Raw genomic sequence first — 19935 nt, forward strand, 5'->3', positions numbered from 1 at the left:
TCCAGGCAGCCTTCAGACACCAGTCTTAAGCTCCAGGTTGTTTTACCTGTGCTTCTGACCAACTGGCTATAAATCAGGGATCCCATACCCCCCACACACACCCCGCTCCTTGGGTTAGATTAATTTGCTAGAGCAGCTCCTGAAACTCGGGGAAACACCTACTTACATTCACCAGTCTATTATAAAGGATATTACAAAGGATTCAGATGAAAACATGCATATGGTTAGGTATGGGGGAAGAGGCGCGGAGTTTCCATGCTCCCCCCAACCCCTGGGTGCACCATCCTCTAAGAGCCTCCGTGGGTTCAGCTATTTGAAAGCTTTTCCAACCATGCTCTTTTGGGTTTTTATGGAGGCCTCGTTACGTAGGATTGATTGATTACATCGTTGGCCATTGGTGATCAACTTAACCTTCAGTACCTTTCTCTTTCCCAGTGGTTGAGAGTGGGCTGAAAGTCTCAACCCTCTAATAAAGCCTTGGTCTTTCCAGTGGCCAGCCCCCATCCTGAAGCTACCTAGGGACTGCTTGCTGTCAGTCAATTATTAGCATACAAAAATACATCACTTTAGAGATTCTAAGGATTTGAGGAGTTATATGCCAGGAAATTGAGTGAAGACCAAATATATGTTTTACATTGTCACAGGGGCTTATGCCAAGACCCAATGGGAAAATTACAACATAAACTCCCAGGATTCTGGAGCAAGGCTGTGCTATCTGTAGCAGAGAATCATTCACCATTTGAAAAATAGCTTCTGGTGTGTTACTGGGTTTTAGTAAACACTAAAGTCAGACCACGGAACATCAACAGAATTTGTGGCCAGAGCTGCTCATCATAAGCTGGTTTCTCTCAAACCCACCAAGTATTAGGGTCTGGCAGGCCCAGCAGCAATCCATTGCAAGATGGAAATGAGAGATCCAGGAGCAGGTAGAGGTAGGGCTAGAGGGCACAAGAAAGGCTCATGAGCAGGTGGCCCAGATCCCCACTGCTGTTTCTCCAGCACCTCTCACACTATGGACATTAAGGAGAGGGTGGTTCTTATGACAGTGGTGAAGGAAAATCCTCCCAATGAATACAGTTTTAGGAAATACACCAAAGAGTCATCTACTTTGTGTGTAATGTGTTTCTAGGTAATAATGTATACAAACTTGTGGGCAGTGGCAATTGGCTTGGTTGGTTGGTTAGACACTTGGAATAAGAAAAATTAGGAGATTGGTCAGAGGAAAGAAGCTTGTAAATGGGCCTGTGTGGGTGGACATGAAATCTGAAGATTTTTGCTTTGCATCTTAATGTCCACTGAAGAGCATCAATCATGGATGAGACACTAAACAATCAAGCTGACAGAATGACTTTGCCAGTGGATGTCAGTCGGCCTTTGTCATTGGCAATCCCAGCATTGGCACAAGGAACTCATGAATAGCCATGGTGGCAGGGGTAGAGGACATAAATGGGCCCAAAAGCCAGGGATCTGGCTTTCCATTACTAATAATAACTATTGCTGATAAACACCCAAACTTCCAGCAGTAGAGACCAATATTGAGGGAGACCTTGATATGGCACCTACTTGGCAGCAAGTTAAACACATTGGGCACCTTTTACTTTGAAAAGGTCAGTGATTAATTTCTGACTAAAATGGATACATATTTTGGGTATGACTTTGTCTTTCCTGCCCACAGGGTCTCAGTCAGCACCACTATCCAAGGGTTTACAGAATTCAACATAACATCACTCAGACCAAGGGACAAAGAGATCCTCTTTAAAGTAAAGGAGATGTGACAAGCTGTAAGTGATCATATAGTTCTATCACATACTCTACTACCCCAAAGCTGCTGGCCTGAGAGAGTGATGGAATAATCTCTTAAAGGTACAACTGAGATGTCAGCTTGGAGATAATACCCTGTGATGATGGACTACTGCCCCCCAGGATGCAGTGCATTCCCTAAATACTTGGCTCTTACATTGTGTTATGTCCCCAATATGTAGAACACATGGATCTGGTAACCAAGATGTAGAGATAAGAATGGTTCCACTTGCTATCACTCCCAGTGATCTACCAGGGAAATCTGTGCTTCCCCCAACCCCTCAAATCTAAGCTCTGATTGTGTAGAGGGCCTATTCCTAGGGGGGATACTTTTACCAGGGAACACAGCGAGAGTGATTTAAACTTAAAGTTATAGGGTTATGCAATCAGCCAACTCGACAATTCTCAAGATAAAATAGCTGTTCCAGTTTACTGCACAGAAAGAACCATAATCAGACCAAAACTTTAGAACATTTATGAAAGGGAAATGACGTTGTAGAATGTGACAGTGCTGTGAGTTTTAATTGAATGGTGGAGGGGGCCAGTGACACATATAACTCAGATCACTGCATTTTTAGAAAATCATAGAAATTGAGTGCCGAAATAAACCTCTAATTGGACATGTTTATTTTGGTGGCAACTGAAGCAAGAGAGGTTAAGACTTGTACAAGGTCTTGCGGATATTTTAACGGCCGATCTGGGACCAGAACCCAGGTCTTCTGACCCCAAGTCCAGGATTCCCTGCATCCACCACTATGGATGCATAGCTCCACAGTTTTCCTTTTTAACCATGTGTGGATTAGGCCAATGTTAACTTACTTTGCATTCTGTATATGCACCATACAGAAGGCTGATCAATAACTTGCAGACATTCTGGTGGCAAGAAGTCACCTTAGCATTAAAAATTCATAACAGAAATTTGCCCAAATAGGCAATTTAGCAGACTGGCGTCAACCTAATTGGCTCAAATTAATGAATGCAGCTCCACTCAGATTTTTTTCAATTTTATTAATTATTTTTCTATTTGTTTATGACCCACATATACCTTTATTAAAATCACAACAGTATCAGAGACCTCCCTTTCATTAGTCTCACAAAACCATTTTGAATGTCATTGAACACTCATTTTGGCTTGGGCACAGGATCCATTTGGAATTCACCAATGCCTCAAACCAACTTCTCTAAGTCTTTGGGGACCAACAAAAACATATATGCATTTTGCTTAGCACATTCCCCTTAACTCGACATAACAATTTTTCAAGGAGCTTCAATAATGCAAGGTTTCTTTTTTTTTTTTTTTTTGTTTATGTGACCTTTTGAAAACAAAGCATCTAGAACCATCCAATATCCATTTTCATCCACCTATAATAATATTTTATTTTGGCAGTATTAGGATGCATCCCATCAGCAGTATTTAGGTTCAGCATACATTAATTAATTCTGTGACAGTACTGAGCTTGAAGCGGAATGAGATCGTAGTAATAAAACCATATTTTTAATGCATTTTTAATGTAATACAAACAACTGTACAATGTACTCTCTTCAGTCCTCCATCAACTTATGAGACTGGTACTATAGAAGAATTGCCAGCTTCTCCAAAGTATCCACCCTCCTGTCTCTGTTTATCTGGATACTTGGCTTCCTGAAATAAAGACTACAGTTCCAACCTCCCCTGCAGCTAGGTATCACCAAATGACTAAGTTCTTGTTAAAGGGATATCAGGGAAAGTGCTATGTGCAGTTTTTCATACGAGGTGTCCTTCTTTACCTCTTTTGCTTGGCTGGAATGCAGTTGTGATAACTGAAGCCTAAGAAGCCACGTTGGATTACATGGGGAACTATGTGTTGAGGATGGTGGAGCCACACAAGAGGAATGAGACCCAACCGTTATGTAGCAGCCCTGCTGTCCCTGAACTGCTTACCTTCAACTCATATGCATCATAGAGAATTTCTATCTTAAGTCACTGTTATTTTTATCAACTAAAACTAATCCTGAATGATACACTTGAGCTACATTGTCCTAAGATGTGCAGTAAGCATGAAATACACACTGGATTTCAAAGGCAAATGAAAAGATTTTACAAAATATATCATCAATAATTTTTACGTTGACTATATATTAAAACTATAATATTTCGATAAATTGGCTTAAAATCATATTATTTAAATTATTTTTTCCTGGGTCACCTTTCCAAATGTGATTACTGGAAAATTTTAATTTATATAAATGGCTCACATTCTGTTTCTATTGGGCACTGCTAGGCTGGTGCTGCTCTGCTCTGTTTCCACATCTGCACTAGAGAATATATGAAGTTCCTGAGGCTAAGAGGAGCCATATGACTTACCCAAGTTCCCATGTCAAGTAAACGGCAGGACTGGATTCAAGCTCAGGTCTATCTGGTGCAACCTCAGTGACTTCACCCACTACCTATTGTGTATCTCAACTGGTGTCATTGGGTTCAGGTATAGCAGACAGAATACTATCCCAAACACTAATTATTATAGGCAGAAACTGCTGGTGGCTTGGAGTTTTATTGACTTGCACTGAAAATGTGTTTATAGTCTGATGAAATCTATCATATTTTCTCAAATCACATATTCCCCCGCACATAAAAATAAAATGTAATCATTGAAAAAGGCTATGAAACACAATTTGCTGAATGCTTCTGCTGCCTTTGATTCAGAAAGAAGACATTTAATTTGGAAAACTTTGCCACAGATATCCAGTGACAGAGTTGGAGGCCCTCATGGCGAAACTTTCGTTGGTTGCTTTATCTCACTTTGCTGGAAGCTTAAGGCCTCTAACCCCTCTGACCAAAGATGCCCCATGGATGGTGCCTGGGTAATAACATAAACCATTTTGCAGCATATTTCCCTTTATCTGGTTGAGTCAGGCATCCTCTGCAGGTAACGAGTATGTTCAGTATTATTTACACCTTTACTTACCCCTTTCCCACTTCTTTAAAATAGGTGGTAGGTGGTAGGTTGGCTCCTGTACTTGTTCTGTGGAAGAGGGGCACAGTTTCTATTTGGAAATGGCCTGGCATCCCCAGCTTTCTTGATTTCTCCCTGAAGACAGTTGTGGACAGGAACACTCTGACTTAACTGAGGTGCAGGGACATCAACTTGCTTTAGCCGCAGGATCCTCCATTATTATGCTCCAGTGTTAGGCTAGACACAATTTTTCCTTGGGGTTCACCACCTCCAAGGGATTCTAAGACGTAAGACAGCCACACTCACCAATCACTTGGATGCGATCATTTCAATCTTCTTCTTGCTCTATAGTACTGCCACGACTGGCTAGAAATGGTACCCAGACTCCTTAATTGCCCATGGAGCTACAGCATGAAACTAACGAGCTGTTCATTAATGCATCCATTGCTGGCTCTCTCCTTCCTGTGGCTTCTGTTCCTGGTTTAGAAGCAGAATTAACAAGTTTCTTCTAAGAGGCATATCTGTCCTGCAGCAGTCAGCTCTTTGAACATTTAACTTCATCTTCCAAATCATTCCAGAAAACACTTAATGGCTCTGGGCCCAGACCTGACCCCTGCAAATCCCATTTACAAAGACTGTCAAAGACAGATGAATCACCACCAGTAAGTTCTTTTTGCATTTGGCTTCCAAATATGGGAGTGGCTGGGCAACGGTGGGTCATTAGACTTTTGCAAATTAAATTCCCCCAAAGATATATTTCACTAATGCAACTGAAGGACAGTGTGTGCCCCTGACTGCAGAAGCTAATCTCAGAGAGACAAAAACCTGTATTCCGTCAGGTGCGGTGGCTCACACCTATAATCCCAGCACTTTGGGAGACCGAGGCGGGTGGATCACGAGGTCAGGAGTTCAAGACCAGCCTGGCCACGATGGTAAAACCCTGTCTCTACTAAAAATACAAAAATTAGCCGGGCGTGGTAGCGGGTGCCTGTAATCCCAACTACTCAGGAGCTGACTCAGAGAATTGCTTGAACCCGGGAGGCGGAGGTTGCAGTGAGCTAAGATCACGCCACTGTACTCCAGCCTGGGCAACAGAGTGAGACTCCGTCTCAAACAAACAAACAAACAAACAAACAACAACAAAAAACCCCACCCTGTATTCACGTAGGATATTTGTTGAGGACAGAAAGAAAAGAATGCTACCAATTGGCCTTTTTTTCCTCATATTCATCATGCCCACTAGGTATAAAAAATGATGCTCAAGTCTGCTGCACATTGCAATGCAATATGCTAGCTTGTTTTCTTTTCAGCTGAATCTATTTGCAATTTTCAATTCCTGAATGAACTCACTGTTTTTCTGCTTTTTTGTTTAGATCGGGTTGGGTGTGTGTTTGGCGGGGGGTTACGTTAACGTAAGTGTAAAGTTGCTGGTTTTAAGATATTAGGGAATGAAAGAGTAACAAATTCGAGTTTTCAGCCTCACTAGAAGTGGGTAAATGTGGTTTTTAAAACACACACATACTGCATTGGCCAAAGTAAAACATGTTGGCTTAGATTCCACTGAAAAGTGGCCAGTTTGTGACCTCACCTTTAAATCAATTCATTCAATCTCCTCTGCAGAGTCTGAACCAGAGGTTCAAATGTGGGGGTGGCGGGGAGTAGCAATTACTTTCTCAAATTCCTTCTGATTCTGATATCCTGTCTGCTTCTCTGGTTGAGAATAATCAAATTCAACATTTGCCAATTCTCGTATAAACCTTCGCCATTAAATATATTGCCATCAGGGCACACTCACAGCCATGAAGTGCTTCCCCACACAGCACATGTATCTGCTACTCATTGCAGATCCAAATCACATGAACAGAAATCCAGTGTGATATGAAAAGGAACCAGACGTCTCTGGTTTTTACAGCTGTCTGGAGACAAAGGCTGCCTACCTGCTGAATTTCAAGTACTTCCGGCCTCTCTTTTTGGCCTATTTTGATCACATTGGTTTTCCCCTAAATAGAGGGAGATGAAATCACCTTGAGCTATTGCCAAGGTGTGCAGGCCTGCCTCTCCTAGGCCTTTATGCTGAGTGTAGGAAAGGCAGACTATCTTTAAATTGCTAATTTTGCCTGAAAGTTCTCATCAGAGACTGAAGGATGATTTTATACTTTTCTGTTTGCTTTTCAATTCCCCTCGTCCCCAAGTACTCATAGAGGAGTCCAAATCTGAGGTTTAGTTGACTTAGTGAACGCAAGTTCAAATCTCGAGAAAAAATACCACCAAAGACACCCTTTTAGTGTCATTTGCTATGAGTGTTTAGTGGTCAACTAACAGCGGTAACAGCAAGTTGTCTTTCAATATCCGTTTTCCGTTATCTACAGAATAATGGAAATTTGAATTTTAACTGGGCTCATGGTTTCCAATAAAAACATGAAATATTTCAAGTAATGTGATTGACTTCCAGTCCACAAGATATGAAAGGAAGTAGTAGGTACAATTTCTTGGAAGTATCCTTAAAGGAAGGTCTGTTCCTTTCCCCTTTCTTCTCCCCACTGGTCGGAATTCAAATGATGATTTGAATTCCGCAAAAATAGCATCTACTTATGAAATGATTCTGGGAATGGATGTCATGCATGATGGGAAAAAACCACAGGTGGAAACTGTTCTTACCATCATGTAGGGCCACACCACCTCTGGTCCCACTATCTGGACATTTACATGAGAGGGAAGTAGGTGTCTATTTAGTTTATTAATTGGTGGGTGTGGGAGAGACAGTTTCCATCGCTCACAACCAAACCTATTCCAAATGACTACAGAACATATCAGGTGGGTGCACAAAAGCAAGGCTTAGAAATACCTCATACTATCCCTTTGAGGTAGAGACGGGTCAAACATCATCATGATTTTACTGCAGAAAACTCCTTCACAGAGGTTTTCATCAAGATCCTCATTCCATCTTCCTTCTGCTTGATCCAGGAATCCCTTCTTTCCTATCCAGGTCTCCAGCAGCTGCCGTTCTTACCTTTTGTCTCCATCACTCCTCACAACACTTAACTATATATTTTGCCTTTTACTTGTGTTTTCTGTCTTAGGTAGACTGTGGTAACTTGGAGATAAAAAAAAGTCTCTTTTGTAACCACTTTTCCCACTTACAGTGAAAACAAAGCATTACTTAAATTTCAGATACTCCGTACGCTCTATAATTGAATTAATTTGGAATGCATTTTTAAACCCACCTACTATCTATACCACTTCCTGTGTTTTTTTCACTGTCATCTTCAGACTTTCTGTTCTTTCAAGAAATTATCTCCACAGGGGACTGAATTATGGTATTCTCTAAAATAGGAACTCTTAACTTGAGGAGGAGGAAGAGGGAAATTATGAGTCCACCAACTCTCTGCAAGTTTTGTATGTGGAAATGTGAGCTTCTGTCTGCAGAGAAAGTCAGTAGCTTTTATTAGAATTTCAAAAAATTCATGACCCCGCCCTGGTCTACAGCAAACAAAAAAAATCTTTGGCTAAAATAATACCTAAAATTGGGGATGAGAGAAGAAATGAGATCCACTTGAATGATTCACTTTAAAAAGAAGATAAATCCACACATAGATTTATATAGTTTCTACCTCTAAAGTTTTTTCCCCCCAAAATGCTTAATTTTCTTTCCCTGGTTTCCAGGAGACCTTAATCCTTAATCCCAACTGAAGAAGCAACCAAACAGAAAAGATCAAAGATACACTGGCAAGAAACTGAAGCAATGCTTTATTGCAAACACAAAGCACCAATTCAACAAGGCGTTGACACACAGAGATTGAACAAATGTCTCTTTGAACAGAGATGTAGCAAGCCCACTTTTTCCAAGCTCTTAAAAACAAGTACTTAACCCAGGAACTGAACAAAGCATAGGACAATTTTAAAAATTACACCATTATGAAGGAATATATAAAAAAATATTCTGTACTAGTAACAAGGCTTTTTGACCTGTAACTCTCAGCAAACTTCTTCAGAGACAAATTATTATAAATAAAACCATGAAGTTAAAAAAAAATCCTTTCTCCAGAAACAAAGAACCAATTTAAAAGAAAATCTATGCAGAAAATGTCATTACCCCATTTGAAAGCTAGCTGAATATGGATGGATATCCTCAGTACACAACGGAGCTTCTCTTTTCAGAGCTATGATTCTGCTCCTGAAGGGGCTGATGTATGTTCATTTCAAACACTGCAGCATATCCCAATAAAACCTTAATAAGGTCAAGTGGAGAACCCTCTATAAAAAAGGGTGTCGGCAATTCCATCCAAGTAACACAAGCTCTAAGGAGCAGAGGAATTCAAGGGAGACAGCAATCCCTTTCGTCTTTCTCCCCCTCCCCCAATTTTCTTGTTTTTACTCATTCTACATCTGTAACCAAAAGATGGTCATTCAATTAAATTCTTTTATAAAGATTTTGGGAAAGCAATCTATAAAGAGATGAGGAAAATCCTTATGATTTCAAAGCCTTTGTAGGGAGGAGTGTCTAATCGTGTCAAAGATCATTCTATTTGACAAACTCCATGAGGAAATCCACCCTGTGCGCATCTTGTCCTTGCTCCTCCTGGCTGATTTCAGGTCAGCTGATGAATTGCCTAGTCTATCCAATAGGATAACGTTTCATTTGATTGAAATTCTTTACATATACACATGTATGTATTCTGTTTACAAAGTTTCATCACATGAAACTAAATTATGTCATTATGTATTTTTTGAGGTCGAAGACCCCAATTTGTACTATGAAGAGTTGTTCTTTAAATGCTTTGTCTGCAGAGGTTTTACATGATATTCGTAGATTTTCAGAGCAGGCCCCAATTTTAACTGAAGTCCTGTCAACACATCATTTCTTGTCATCAATAGCAGGGATTTTCCATCAATTTCCTATAACGGAAGCAGAAGGTAAAGCCAACATGTGAGTCCAAAAGCTCAAGGATAATGAAGAAAAAAGGAAGTTCAGAAGTAAAAGTCGTACCAATTGTGCCCAAGCTAAAAATATAACATTTGTAGTAGTGCCAAAATGGAAAAAATGCAATCCTCTATTTTTATCTTATATATTTTAGCTATATTTTGGCATTAAACACAATCCATAGCTGATCTTGCTTTCAAAATCCTATCACAAACATCACATCTTAAAAAGCAGATAGCAAGCTTACTGCATGTACCCTTAAGGATCAAAGATGTTGCTTCTGAAAAGAATAATGACACTTTCCATTTATAAAATCTACTAAAGTTTATGCAGAATTTTCCATGAACTTAATTTCTAAAACAATGCTGTAAATTAGAATAGGCAGAGATGATCATATCTATTTTACAGGCAAGCCAAGGATCAAGCAAGAAGTTCACCCTCTAAGATCAAGAAATTAGGAAAGGAGTGCATAGAATTTGAACTCTCATGTACCTGCAGCCAAAGCCAATGTTCTTTTTATAATCCCCCTCTGCTTCTCTTGATACTTAAATATATGTTTTTTAGATGGTCCTATGGGGACTAGAGTCTTAGGTTTCCTGGAGTCTTCACAATTGCAACATTGGGCATTAGAAAAATGACTCACCCTCTGGGAGACTTTCCTGCTCTTTAAAGGGGGAATCATCCTGCCTCAACCCAAAAATCAACCTCTCCAAGATGAGTTTCTCTACCACACTCCCTCTCAAACTTCCAAATAAGGCAGTGAGGGGTAGGGCCCTGCCAGCTGAAAATCCCTTCCCTGTTCTGCTCAGAGTGCATTCCCTGCACCCTTAGGCAGAGTCAGGTACGCTGCACTCCAGGTATTTTGGAGAGACTACAAAACTTTGGGTCAAATAAAAACAGGCTTCTCACAAAAGAGATGGGGATCCCAAATATGCAAAGTGGTTTGAAACTTTTGGAAAGGAAGCACTGAGAAGAATGCTGAATGCCACATTATTTTTGTTATTGTTTGCTGTGGGGACCTTATGTCTCTTAAGAACCTGAGCTGGTTCTTAGGTGACTTGGATTCAAGAGTTAAACCAGCTGTGCGCGGTCGGTGAGTCATGACATTTCTGTTCATGATTATACCCACATACTTCTGTACCTACCCCCTCCACTGACCGACAGACATGGGGACACCGTGTGTAGCTGCAACTACATAAAACGGACTCCCTCCCACACCATCCCCAGGGCAGCTCCTCCAACTCTCATGTGCCTTGCTTGCCAGGCTGGGAAGAAGATGTGCTTTGAATTCCTGAGAGTGTGGGAGAAATAGCAGCAGGCTAGGCGGCTGAAGAAACACCCACTTTGTGACCTTAGGCAAGTCCCTTCTCTTCTCTTTCCTCCTTGGTGGGGTTTCTGACAAGATTCTATAAGAAACTGCTCTTGCAAATGCTCCCTGAGCTATGAGTTATACAATCACTTGTCATTATCCCTTCCATCATTCTCGACAGGACCAGATCCTCGTTTTACTTGTCACCCACCTAATATGAACCAGAGCAGAACAAGGAATTACTTCTACCTGGTCTATGGTGGTTTTCAGTTTGGGAAATCTTTATTCTGTCAGCTACCAGAACACAAAATGTCTCACATTAATTTGTGAGAGACTGTAACATTAAAAAGCAGCTGATTCATAGTACAAGAGCAGGAAATTCCTTAAGGACAAAGGAATTGACTCAATAATCCTAAAGTACTTTTCTTCCTATTAGCCAAGTAGTAATCCTAGAGATTGCCGATTAGTGAAACCTGCATATCTGAGACTTGGCAGAGGAGCCGCTGGCCCCTGGAAACCACAGTAGCCGTGCTGAAGACACTGTGAGGTCAGAGACCGAATTAGATGTGACCTTAAAGCTCACGCTGTGTCTTGCACACTGGCTCGGAATGTTATACTGAACAGCAAAGCCCTCCTGCCCTCTGTCTTTCCTCGGCTGTTGTGTGCTCACACTTCACTTACTACATGTTTTAAACAGACATCAGGAAGAGACGACACTGCTTTCATTTCTATACACCAAGAAAACTTCCTCGACTAACTCAAAGTGAATTTTTAAAAAACCTTTGCTGGCAAAAAGTCCTTTGACAACTCAGCATTTCTGTCAAAAGCCAACTATGCCTGTGAAAAATGCTGAAATTTGGATTTTACTTAAGACAAAATGGAAAAATCATGTTTCATGCTCCAGTCTGATTTTCCCTTTGTTCAGTAGACACACTGCAGTTCACCTCAGACCAGGGTTGGTGAAAGAAAGCTCCATCTGGAAATCCTCATTTTAGAAATGTTGAAATAAATATAGTTAATTCATACATACAACCAAACATTCCTCTTAAACCCTGACTAGAGCAGCTCAAAGGAATGAGAGTGGAATAGAGCATAATGAAAGTGAAGCTTACGGTCAGGCAAGCTGCAAACTGAATCCTGTCTCCAGAAACTGCTATGTGACCCTGGGTAGGGGACTTAACTGCCCTGAGCCTCAATTTCCTCACCTTAAGATGGAAACAAACCCATGAAGGACTTTAGAGATTAGAAATGATGGATGCAAAGCGCCACCCACAGTGCCTGACATGTAGGAGGTTCTCAGTGACTATTAAGTGGAAATGGATAGGCTTTGAAAGAAATGGGATGTGTTCTGATTCCAAATCCACCTTCTGCTTCCTTTCTGCCAGTGTGCTCCCCTTTGCCAGAAAGATGTAGGCATATTCCTGTTTAGGCTCAGAAAATTCACTGAGATTAAAAAGTTCAAAGACTACATAAAACATTCGTTTCATAAAAATTGTACACACAGGAAAGTTCCCTGATTAAGAAAGCTAATAATTTGATACATAACTTCCATGGGATGCAAGTGAAATCCAAATTCTGCCAACAGCATGCTGTGCTACAATGAGCTTGGGATTGGAAACTGGAAGACAGGTTCTAATGCAGACTCTGTCACTAACTTTCCATAAGGAACAACTCCTCTGGATCCCAGTCTGTGTATTAACATAAATGAAGGGGTTGGAGTGTGACCAACTCCAGCTAAACAAAACAAAACCAAGATTTTGCATGTACATCATGATGAGGTCCAAAACAAAAAGATATTTCATGTCTTGGGAATTGTGTGTTAACTGATAATCATTTGTTAGTGTCAGTAAAACTTTCACATTGATTGTGTCTTCATGTAAAAGTAACCTCAGGTTCCTGCTGGGCAATAAAAAATGTTTACATACTTATTAAGTTCCAGCAAGTACTCATTCATGGAAGTAAAGTTTAGAGATGATAGGTTTAAATTTCCAATGATGGCAAGAATCTAGATTTAAAAATAAATGAGTAGGATTCATAGATATTACAGCTCATTAGCTAAGCATGTGATTTAGACTAAGACACTACTTTATTGCTTATCAGTGGGGCCTGGGGCACATTACTGAATTTTTCTAAGCTTCATTTTCTTATCTATGTGATGGGGGAAAGTAACTACCATATTTCACTGCTGAAAGTATTATTGAGATAACTTTTGTGAAGTAGAATTCCTGACATGCACTGATCACTCAATAAATGTTAGCTATTGAAAAAAGCATATAAAAGCTGGGTATGGTGGTATATGCCTGTAGTCCCAGCTACTTGAGAGGCTGAGGTGGGAGGATTGCTTGAGCCCAGGAATTCAAGGCCAGCCTGGGCAACATAGTGAGATCCTATCTCTAAAAAATTAAAATTAAAAAAAAGTATAAATTTTAAAAGCATATAAAGATCTTAACCCATTTACTTTTCACTCATTCTCTCTGCCAACATTAATCTATACCTAGGTAACTGAATTGAAGCTATTTGCGATATGGTCCATGGGAAATGTATAGGAAAAAAGAATAGGTAAGAACAGACGCAGCAAAGAGAAAAGAGCCTAGGAAGAGACAAACAGTAGCCATCAATACAGGCAACTAGGCAATCACAAGGTAGGGCAGGAAAAAAGGTTGAAGAGAAGTCAATGGAATTTATGATGGCAGGGCTCTGCGCTGACTGGGAAGGCCATATTTATGGTGGTGGCCTCTACTGTCCCAGATGGTGCATAAGGGAAAGGAGGCTCAATTTAGAATCAGAAGACACTTACTAGGTTCTTATGCAACATCAGGCACATTATCCCCCTCCTCTGTGAAATGAGAGGTTTGAACTAAGCTGACCTCTGTCCATTCTCGTTCAACACATTCTCAAATTCCAATTCAGTCTTTCATAAGCATCAAAACACCCCAGCCTCATATGAAAATCTCCCTGTTAAAGAACACAGTGGCAACTTCTTACAAATGATGTAGAGCAATCTCATGAAAGTCTTTCTTTTTCTGCTTCATTCTTCCCCCTCACATCTTCCAGCACTTTCTTTGTAACAACTCTCTTGCCATTTACTGTCTGGCTACAAGTGGTGACCAGTCTGAAGTTTCTCATTCTGCTGCTTACAAAGGGTTCAAATGTCTCAGAGGTAGGGGTACTTGCTCTGGAGCCCAGAGATACGAAAATGGAAAATCCTGTGTCCAACATGGGAGTCACATTAAAGATGGAGGAGTGGAATCTCCTGGCTTTAGCCACAAGGCCAGTGGAAAAATTATCTCCTGAGAATCCTGAGAATGCACAGTTCCTCCTCCAAATGTTTTTTGTCTCTGCCATCTCCTCTGTTTCCCTTTTGGTTCAGTTCCTTCTGGATTTGTCATACTCATTTCCTGGCATCAGACAAGACCTCATAGGCCTCTTGCTACTTGTTTGAATTTCTTCTCAGATGCCTCCTTGTTTCCTGGGTTCTTGTCTGGGTGCACCTGTAGAGCCAACTGGTGATAAGACTTCTTAATATCAGAGGAGGAAGCATTTTGAGGCACACCTAGTACTTTGTAGTAATTCACCATGTTTCTTTAAACAGCCTTTCCCCACCAAGACAGGGTTTATTTTCGGAAGAATTTCCACATAAGGTTGGAAAGGAAGATGGTGAACTATTCAAGTTTACACCAAGGCCTTTTGAATACTATTACATGGCTCTTGGGATAAAGTATCTTCTGGAGAGAAGTTCCTCTTTGTTGTACAGATCTTTCACATGCCTCCACCCCCGCCCCACCCTCTGTCAGCAGCTCCTTGTGGGTGGAGTGACTATGAGCTCAATATTCCCAGCCAATGACTCTCAGCTGATGGCTGTGCTTGCCTTGCCTTCCTATTGGTGGGAAATTTAGAGTGGATAATATACACTTTGGGGAGGCTTCACCTTATTTAAAAATGAACACTGAGCAGCTTATTCAGAGGGAAACTGTTTGTGTGGCTCAAATGTCTTTATTTCATTTGTTGAAGTAACAGTCACAAGCAAAATGGCTTTTGCACTTAAATCGGATACAAAATCCATTTTGGCTCACTGTAAGGGCTAATGCTTTCAGTGACTTCATGAGTATTTCATAGTGTTAGTTAATATTTTCTGCTGGCACAAAGTAGGTGATAAAGGGTCTGTATTACAAAAAACAAAAAACAAAAAAACCCTTAAACACATTTCTGATGAAGGAAAATAAGTAAAACCCATTTTATCAAATGAGAAAACTGGGTCATAGAGATGAAACTAGGCAGATTTTTAAAAATAATAGATTTACAAAATATAGCTAGAATTGAAAACCTCCCATAGATTGTCAAATAAGTCTTCTTCAGCTGATTAAAAAAATTTTTAATTTTAATTTTAATTTTATTTTAAGTACATGTGCAGGATGTGCAGGTTTGTTACATAGGTAAATGAGCGCCATGGTGGTTTGTTGCACCTATCAACCTATCACCTAGGTATTAAGCCCAGCATGGATTAGCTGTTTTTCCTAATGCTCTCCTTCTCCCCACCCTACCCCTGACAGGCCCCAGTGTGTGTTGTTCCCCTCCCTGTGTCCATGTGTTCTCATTCTTCAGCTCCCACTTACAAGTGAGAACATGCAGTATTTGGTTTCTGTTCCTGCATTAGTTTGCTGAGGATAATGGCTTCCAGCTCCATCCATGTCCCTGCAAATGACATGATCTCATTCCTTTTCATGGCTTCACAGCATTCCATGGTGTCTATGTACCACATTTTCTTTATCCAGTCTATCATTGACGGCCATTTGGGTTAATTCCATGTATTTGGTATTGTAAATAGTGCTGCAATGAACATACATGTGCATGTATCTTTGTGATAGAATGATTTATATTCCTTTGGGTATATACCCAGTAATGGGATTGCTGGATCAACGTATTTCTGATTCTAGATCTTTGAGGAATTGCCACACTGTCTTCCACAATGGTTGAACTAATTTACATTCACACCAACAGTGTAAAAGCATTCCTACTTCTCCACAACCTTGTAAGCATCTGTTGTTTCTTGACTTTTTAATAATTGCCATTCTGACTGATGTAAGATGGTATCTCACTGTGGTTTTGATTTGCATTTCTCTAATAATCCGTGACGTTGAGCTTTTTTCATGTTTGTTGACTGCACTAATGTCTTCTTTTGAGAAGTGTCTTTTCATGTCCTTTGCCCATTTTTTAATGGTTTTTTTTCCTTGTAAATTTGTTTAAATTCCTTGTAGATTCTGAATATTAGACCTTTGTCAGATGGATAGATTTCAAAAATTTTCTCCCACTCTACAGGTTACCTGTTCACTCTGATGATAGCTTCTTTTGCTGTGCAGAAACTCTTTACTTTAGTTAGATCCCATTTGTCAATTTTTGCTTTTGTTGCAATTGCTTTTGATGTTTTCATCATGAAATCTTTGCCCGTGCCTATGTCCTGAATGGTATTGCCTAGATTTTCTTCTAGGATTTTTATAGTTTGGGGTTTTACATCTAAGGTTTTAATCCATCTTGAGTTAATTTTGTATAAGGTGTAAGGAAGGGGTCCAGTTTCAGTTTTCTGCATATGGCTAGCCAGTTCTCCCAACACCATTTATTAAATAGATAATCCTTTCCCCATTGCTTGTTTTTGTCAGGTTTGTCAAAGATCAGATGGTTGTAGACGTGTGGTCTTATTTCTGAGTTCTCCATTCTGTTCCATTGATCTAGGTGTCTGTTTTTATGCCAATATCATGCTGTTTTGGTTACTGTGGCCTTGTAGTATAGTTTGAAGTCTGATAGCATGATGCCTCCAGCTTTGTTCTTTTTGCTTAGGATTGTCTTGGCTATATGAGCTTTTTTGTTATTGTTGTTGTTGTTCCATCTGAATTTTAAAATAGTTTCTTGTAATTCTGTGAAGGGTCTTTCACTGTTAGCCTTTTCAAAATTTATCTCTGGACTTAAGAACTAAACTGAGCAGCAGCATCAAAACAAGAAGTGCTTTTAAAAAGGGAGCTGCTGGTTGCTCTTTTTGCAGGACACACAACTACAGATTTCCCAGGCTTCTTTGAAACTTAGTGTGGCCATGTGACTAAGCTCTGGCCAATGAGATGGGAAGGGATGATGCATGCCTCTTTCAGGTTCATAAAACTACCTGCACAGGCTTCTTGCTCTTTTTCCTTATGCTAACTTACGTCAATGCCCAGATGATCTTGAAAGCTATTCAACTGATAACAAGGCCTCCTTCACCTGGGTCTTTGAATGACAGTGAAGCAGAAAATCCCCACTAGCTACCTTGGACTATTTGTAGGAGCAAGAAATAAAATTCTACTATAAGGTTATATACTACTTGTCATATCTGTTGGTCTACTTTAATACACCAAACATTTCTACAATTTCCCCTTCACCTTTACAACCTCTTCTTATCACGTCGTCAACTAAAGGAGTCCTATCTCTGCAACGTTGAAAGCCCAATATCCTGTTCTGTCTCTCACTCCTCACTCTCATTAAACCCACTTTTTCATGTCAACTCCACTGTCTCCAGGGTTATCAGTCCCTTTCTGACTCCTTTTTCATACCAAGTCTGAACCTGATGATTGGCCTGGGAACCATTCTTTTATTAGCCCTCTAAAATAGCCCTCTTAAGCCATTAGCTTTTTGCAGTGTCCATCCCACAAACCCCCCATCCAGGATGAGTTCAGCAATCCAGCTTCTCTAACTCCTCTACCAAGTGCAGCTGTGGAAAAAAATCAAGAAACCATGAAGATGAAACACTACACATTTGCAGTGTACCAATTGCAGCTGGCCAGTAGAATACCTCAACTGTTCTTTTGTTATCCTTGGTCATCTCCCTCTCCCATCCCCTTAGTGGCCATTCTTAACCTTCACTGCTCTCCTCCAGTTCCTTATTAAATCTGTACCAATCCCTATCCACCCCAAGCAGAGGAGAGCTTGACTCTTGTTTAGCAAAGGAAATAGAGACTGTAAGGAACTCTGTTAATGTCCATGAAGACAAAGTGTATTAGTCAGGGTTCTCCAGAGAAACAGAACCAATGAGATACTGGTTAGATATGACCAACCTGCATGCTGGGAAAACAGGAAAGCTAGTGGTATAATTCAGTCCAAGTCTGAAGGACTGAGAATGGGAGGGTGAGGTGGGGCTGATGATGCAAGTCCAGTCAGAGTCTGAAGGCCTGAGAACCAGAAGCTCTGGTTTCCAAGGGCAGGAGATGATGGATGTCTCAGGTCAAACAGAGTGATTTACCCTTTCTCCACATTTTTACTCTATTAGGGTCATAATGGGATTAGGTGACGCTCACCCACATCAGTTAGGGCCATTTTCTTTATCCAGCCTACTGATTCAAATACTACTCTCCTTCACAAACACCCTCACAGATACACCCAGAAATAATGCTTTACCAACCATTTGGGCAACTCTTAGTCCAGTCAAGATGACACATTAACCATCACATAAGGACAATCTTATTTATATCTGTACACAACTTCACCTATGCCCCCAACTCAGAAGAAGAGAACCCTGTCTTGCTCGGTGCTAATTCCTTAATATTTTTAAAAATAAAATACTTGAATATTTTATTGACCAAATTTTATCATGACATATTTTATGACTGGCATTACATTTTAAAAACTTTATTGGGATAAAATTCATATAACATGAAATATGCCATTTTAACCATTTTTAAGTATACGGTCACATTGATTACATTTATAGTGTTATGAATTATTGCCACTATTTTAAAAACACTTCCTCCATCCCAAAAAGAAATTATCCACCCATTACTTAATAACTCCCTACTCCCCTCAGCCTCTGGTAACCTCTAATCTACATTGTATCTGTATGAATTTGCCTATTTTAGATATTTCATGTAAGTGGAATTATGCAATATTTGTCTGGCTTATTTCATTTAGCATGTTTTCAAGGTTTATCCATGTTGTAGCACATATCAGAACTTTATTCCTTTTTATGGTTGAGTAATATTCCATTATATGTATACAGCACATTTTAAAAATCAGTTCATCTGTTCATGGACACTCGGGATGTTTCCACCTTTGGTTATTGTCAACAATGCTGTAATAACCACTGCACAAGTACAAGTATCTGTTTAATTCCCTCTTTTCAATTCTTTTTGGTGGAACTGCTGGGTCATACAGTAAAGCTATATTTAACTTTTTGAGTATCTGCCAAATTATTTTCCACAACAGATGCACCATTTTATAGTTCTACCCGCAACGTACAAAGAAATTTCTCCACATCCTTGCTCCTCCATATTCTTTTGACCTCATCCCTTTCTATATCCTCAGGGAGTTTGCTTCACTTAACTTTTCTCAATTTATTTCAATTTTAATCTGTCCAATTCTTTTAGCTACTTTCCTGGATGTGAGTAAGTCTGGACGTCTCCACTCTTAGAAGAGAACTCTCTTGCCTACATGACTCTCTAGTTGCTGCTTCTCCCTTACTGGCCTGCCTCCCACTCACTCCTCAACTTGGAGGGAAAGTTCCTCCCCAGCTGATATGTGTGCACCCTGACATGCTGCTGTGGCTGCTGGCATGCATGAGCAAGCACAGATCCCGTTGCCACTGGCCCAGAGAAACTCTGTGGCCAGCATCACCCATTGGAGTGTTGTGGTCAGCAGACAGAGAATACCTCGACCCCTCCAGTAAAGCAGGTTGCTAACCACAAGGGGCCAGAGAATAAAGCTGTGACCCAGTACCAACCCCCCAGAGTTACAGCATGCAGCCCAGAAGTGCTAAGCTAAGCCTTGTCCCCTAACATCTTGCAGAAATGAAGACAGTCACCTTATACCACAATCAAAGTCCTAAGGGCATTAAAGAAAACAAAGGCAAAAAAATCACATCCAAAGCACAGCAATTTCAAAGATTGAAGAAGCATGAGCCCATAGAGATGAAACAAAACAAAACAAAACAAAACAACACCACAAAAAACAAAAACCAA

The 19935-nt window shown here is 40.3% G+C and overlaps 2 protein-coding genes across 3 annotated transcripts in view; both read right to left on the reverse strand.

Moving 5' to 3' along the window:
- Positions 1–5321, reverse strand: part of DNASE2B (deoxyribonuclease 2 beta) — a 61352-nt gene extending 56031 nt beyond the window's left edge. Inside the window, exon 1 of the mRNA XM_007978144.3 lies at positions 4746–5321. The gene's annotated coding sequence lies outside the window, so the exon portion shown is untranslated. The remainder of the gene's footprint in view (positions 1–4745) is intronic.
- A 3135-nt stretch (positions 5322–8456) lies between these two features.
- SAMD13 (sterile alpha motif domain containing 13) overlaps positions 8457–19935 on the reverse strand; it is a 49806-nt gene continuing 38327 nt past the window's right edge. For both annotated transcript variants that reach the window (XM_007978137.3, XM_007978138.3), the window contains exon 4: positions 8457–9629. In XM_007978137.3, the coding sequence (XP_007976328.1) occupies positions 9486–9629 (144 nt within the window). In that variant the 3' untranslated portion in view covers positions 8457–9485. The remainder of the gene's footprint in view (positions 9630–19935) is intronic.

The sequence above is a fragment of the Chlorocebus sabaeus genome, chromosome 20 (genome assembly GCF_047675955.1).
Source record: "Chlorocebus sabaeus isolate Y175 chromosome 20, mChlSab1.0.hap1, whole genome shotgun sequence".
Classification (NCBI taxonomy): Eukaryota; Metazoa; Chordata; class Mammalia; order Primates; family Cercopithecidae; genus Chlorocebus; species Chlorocebus sabaeus.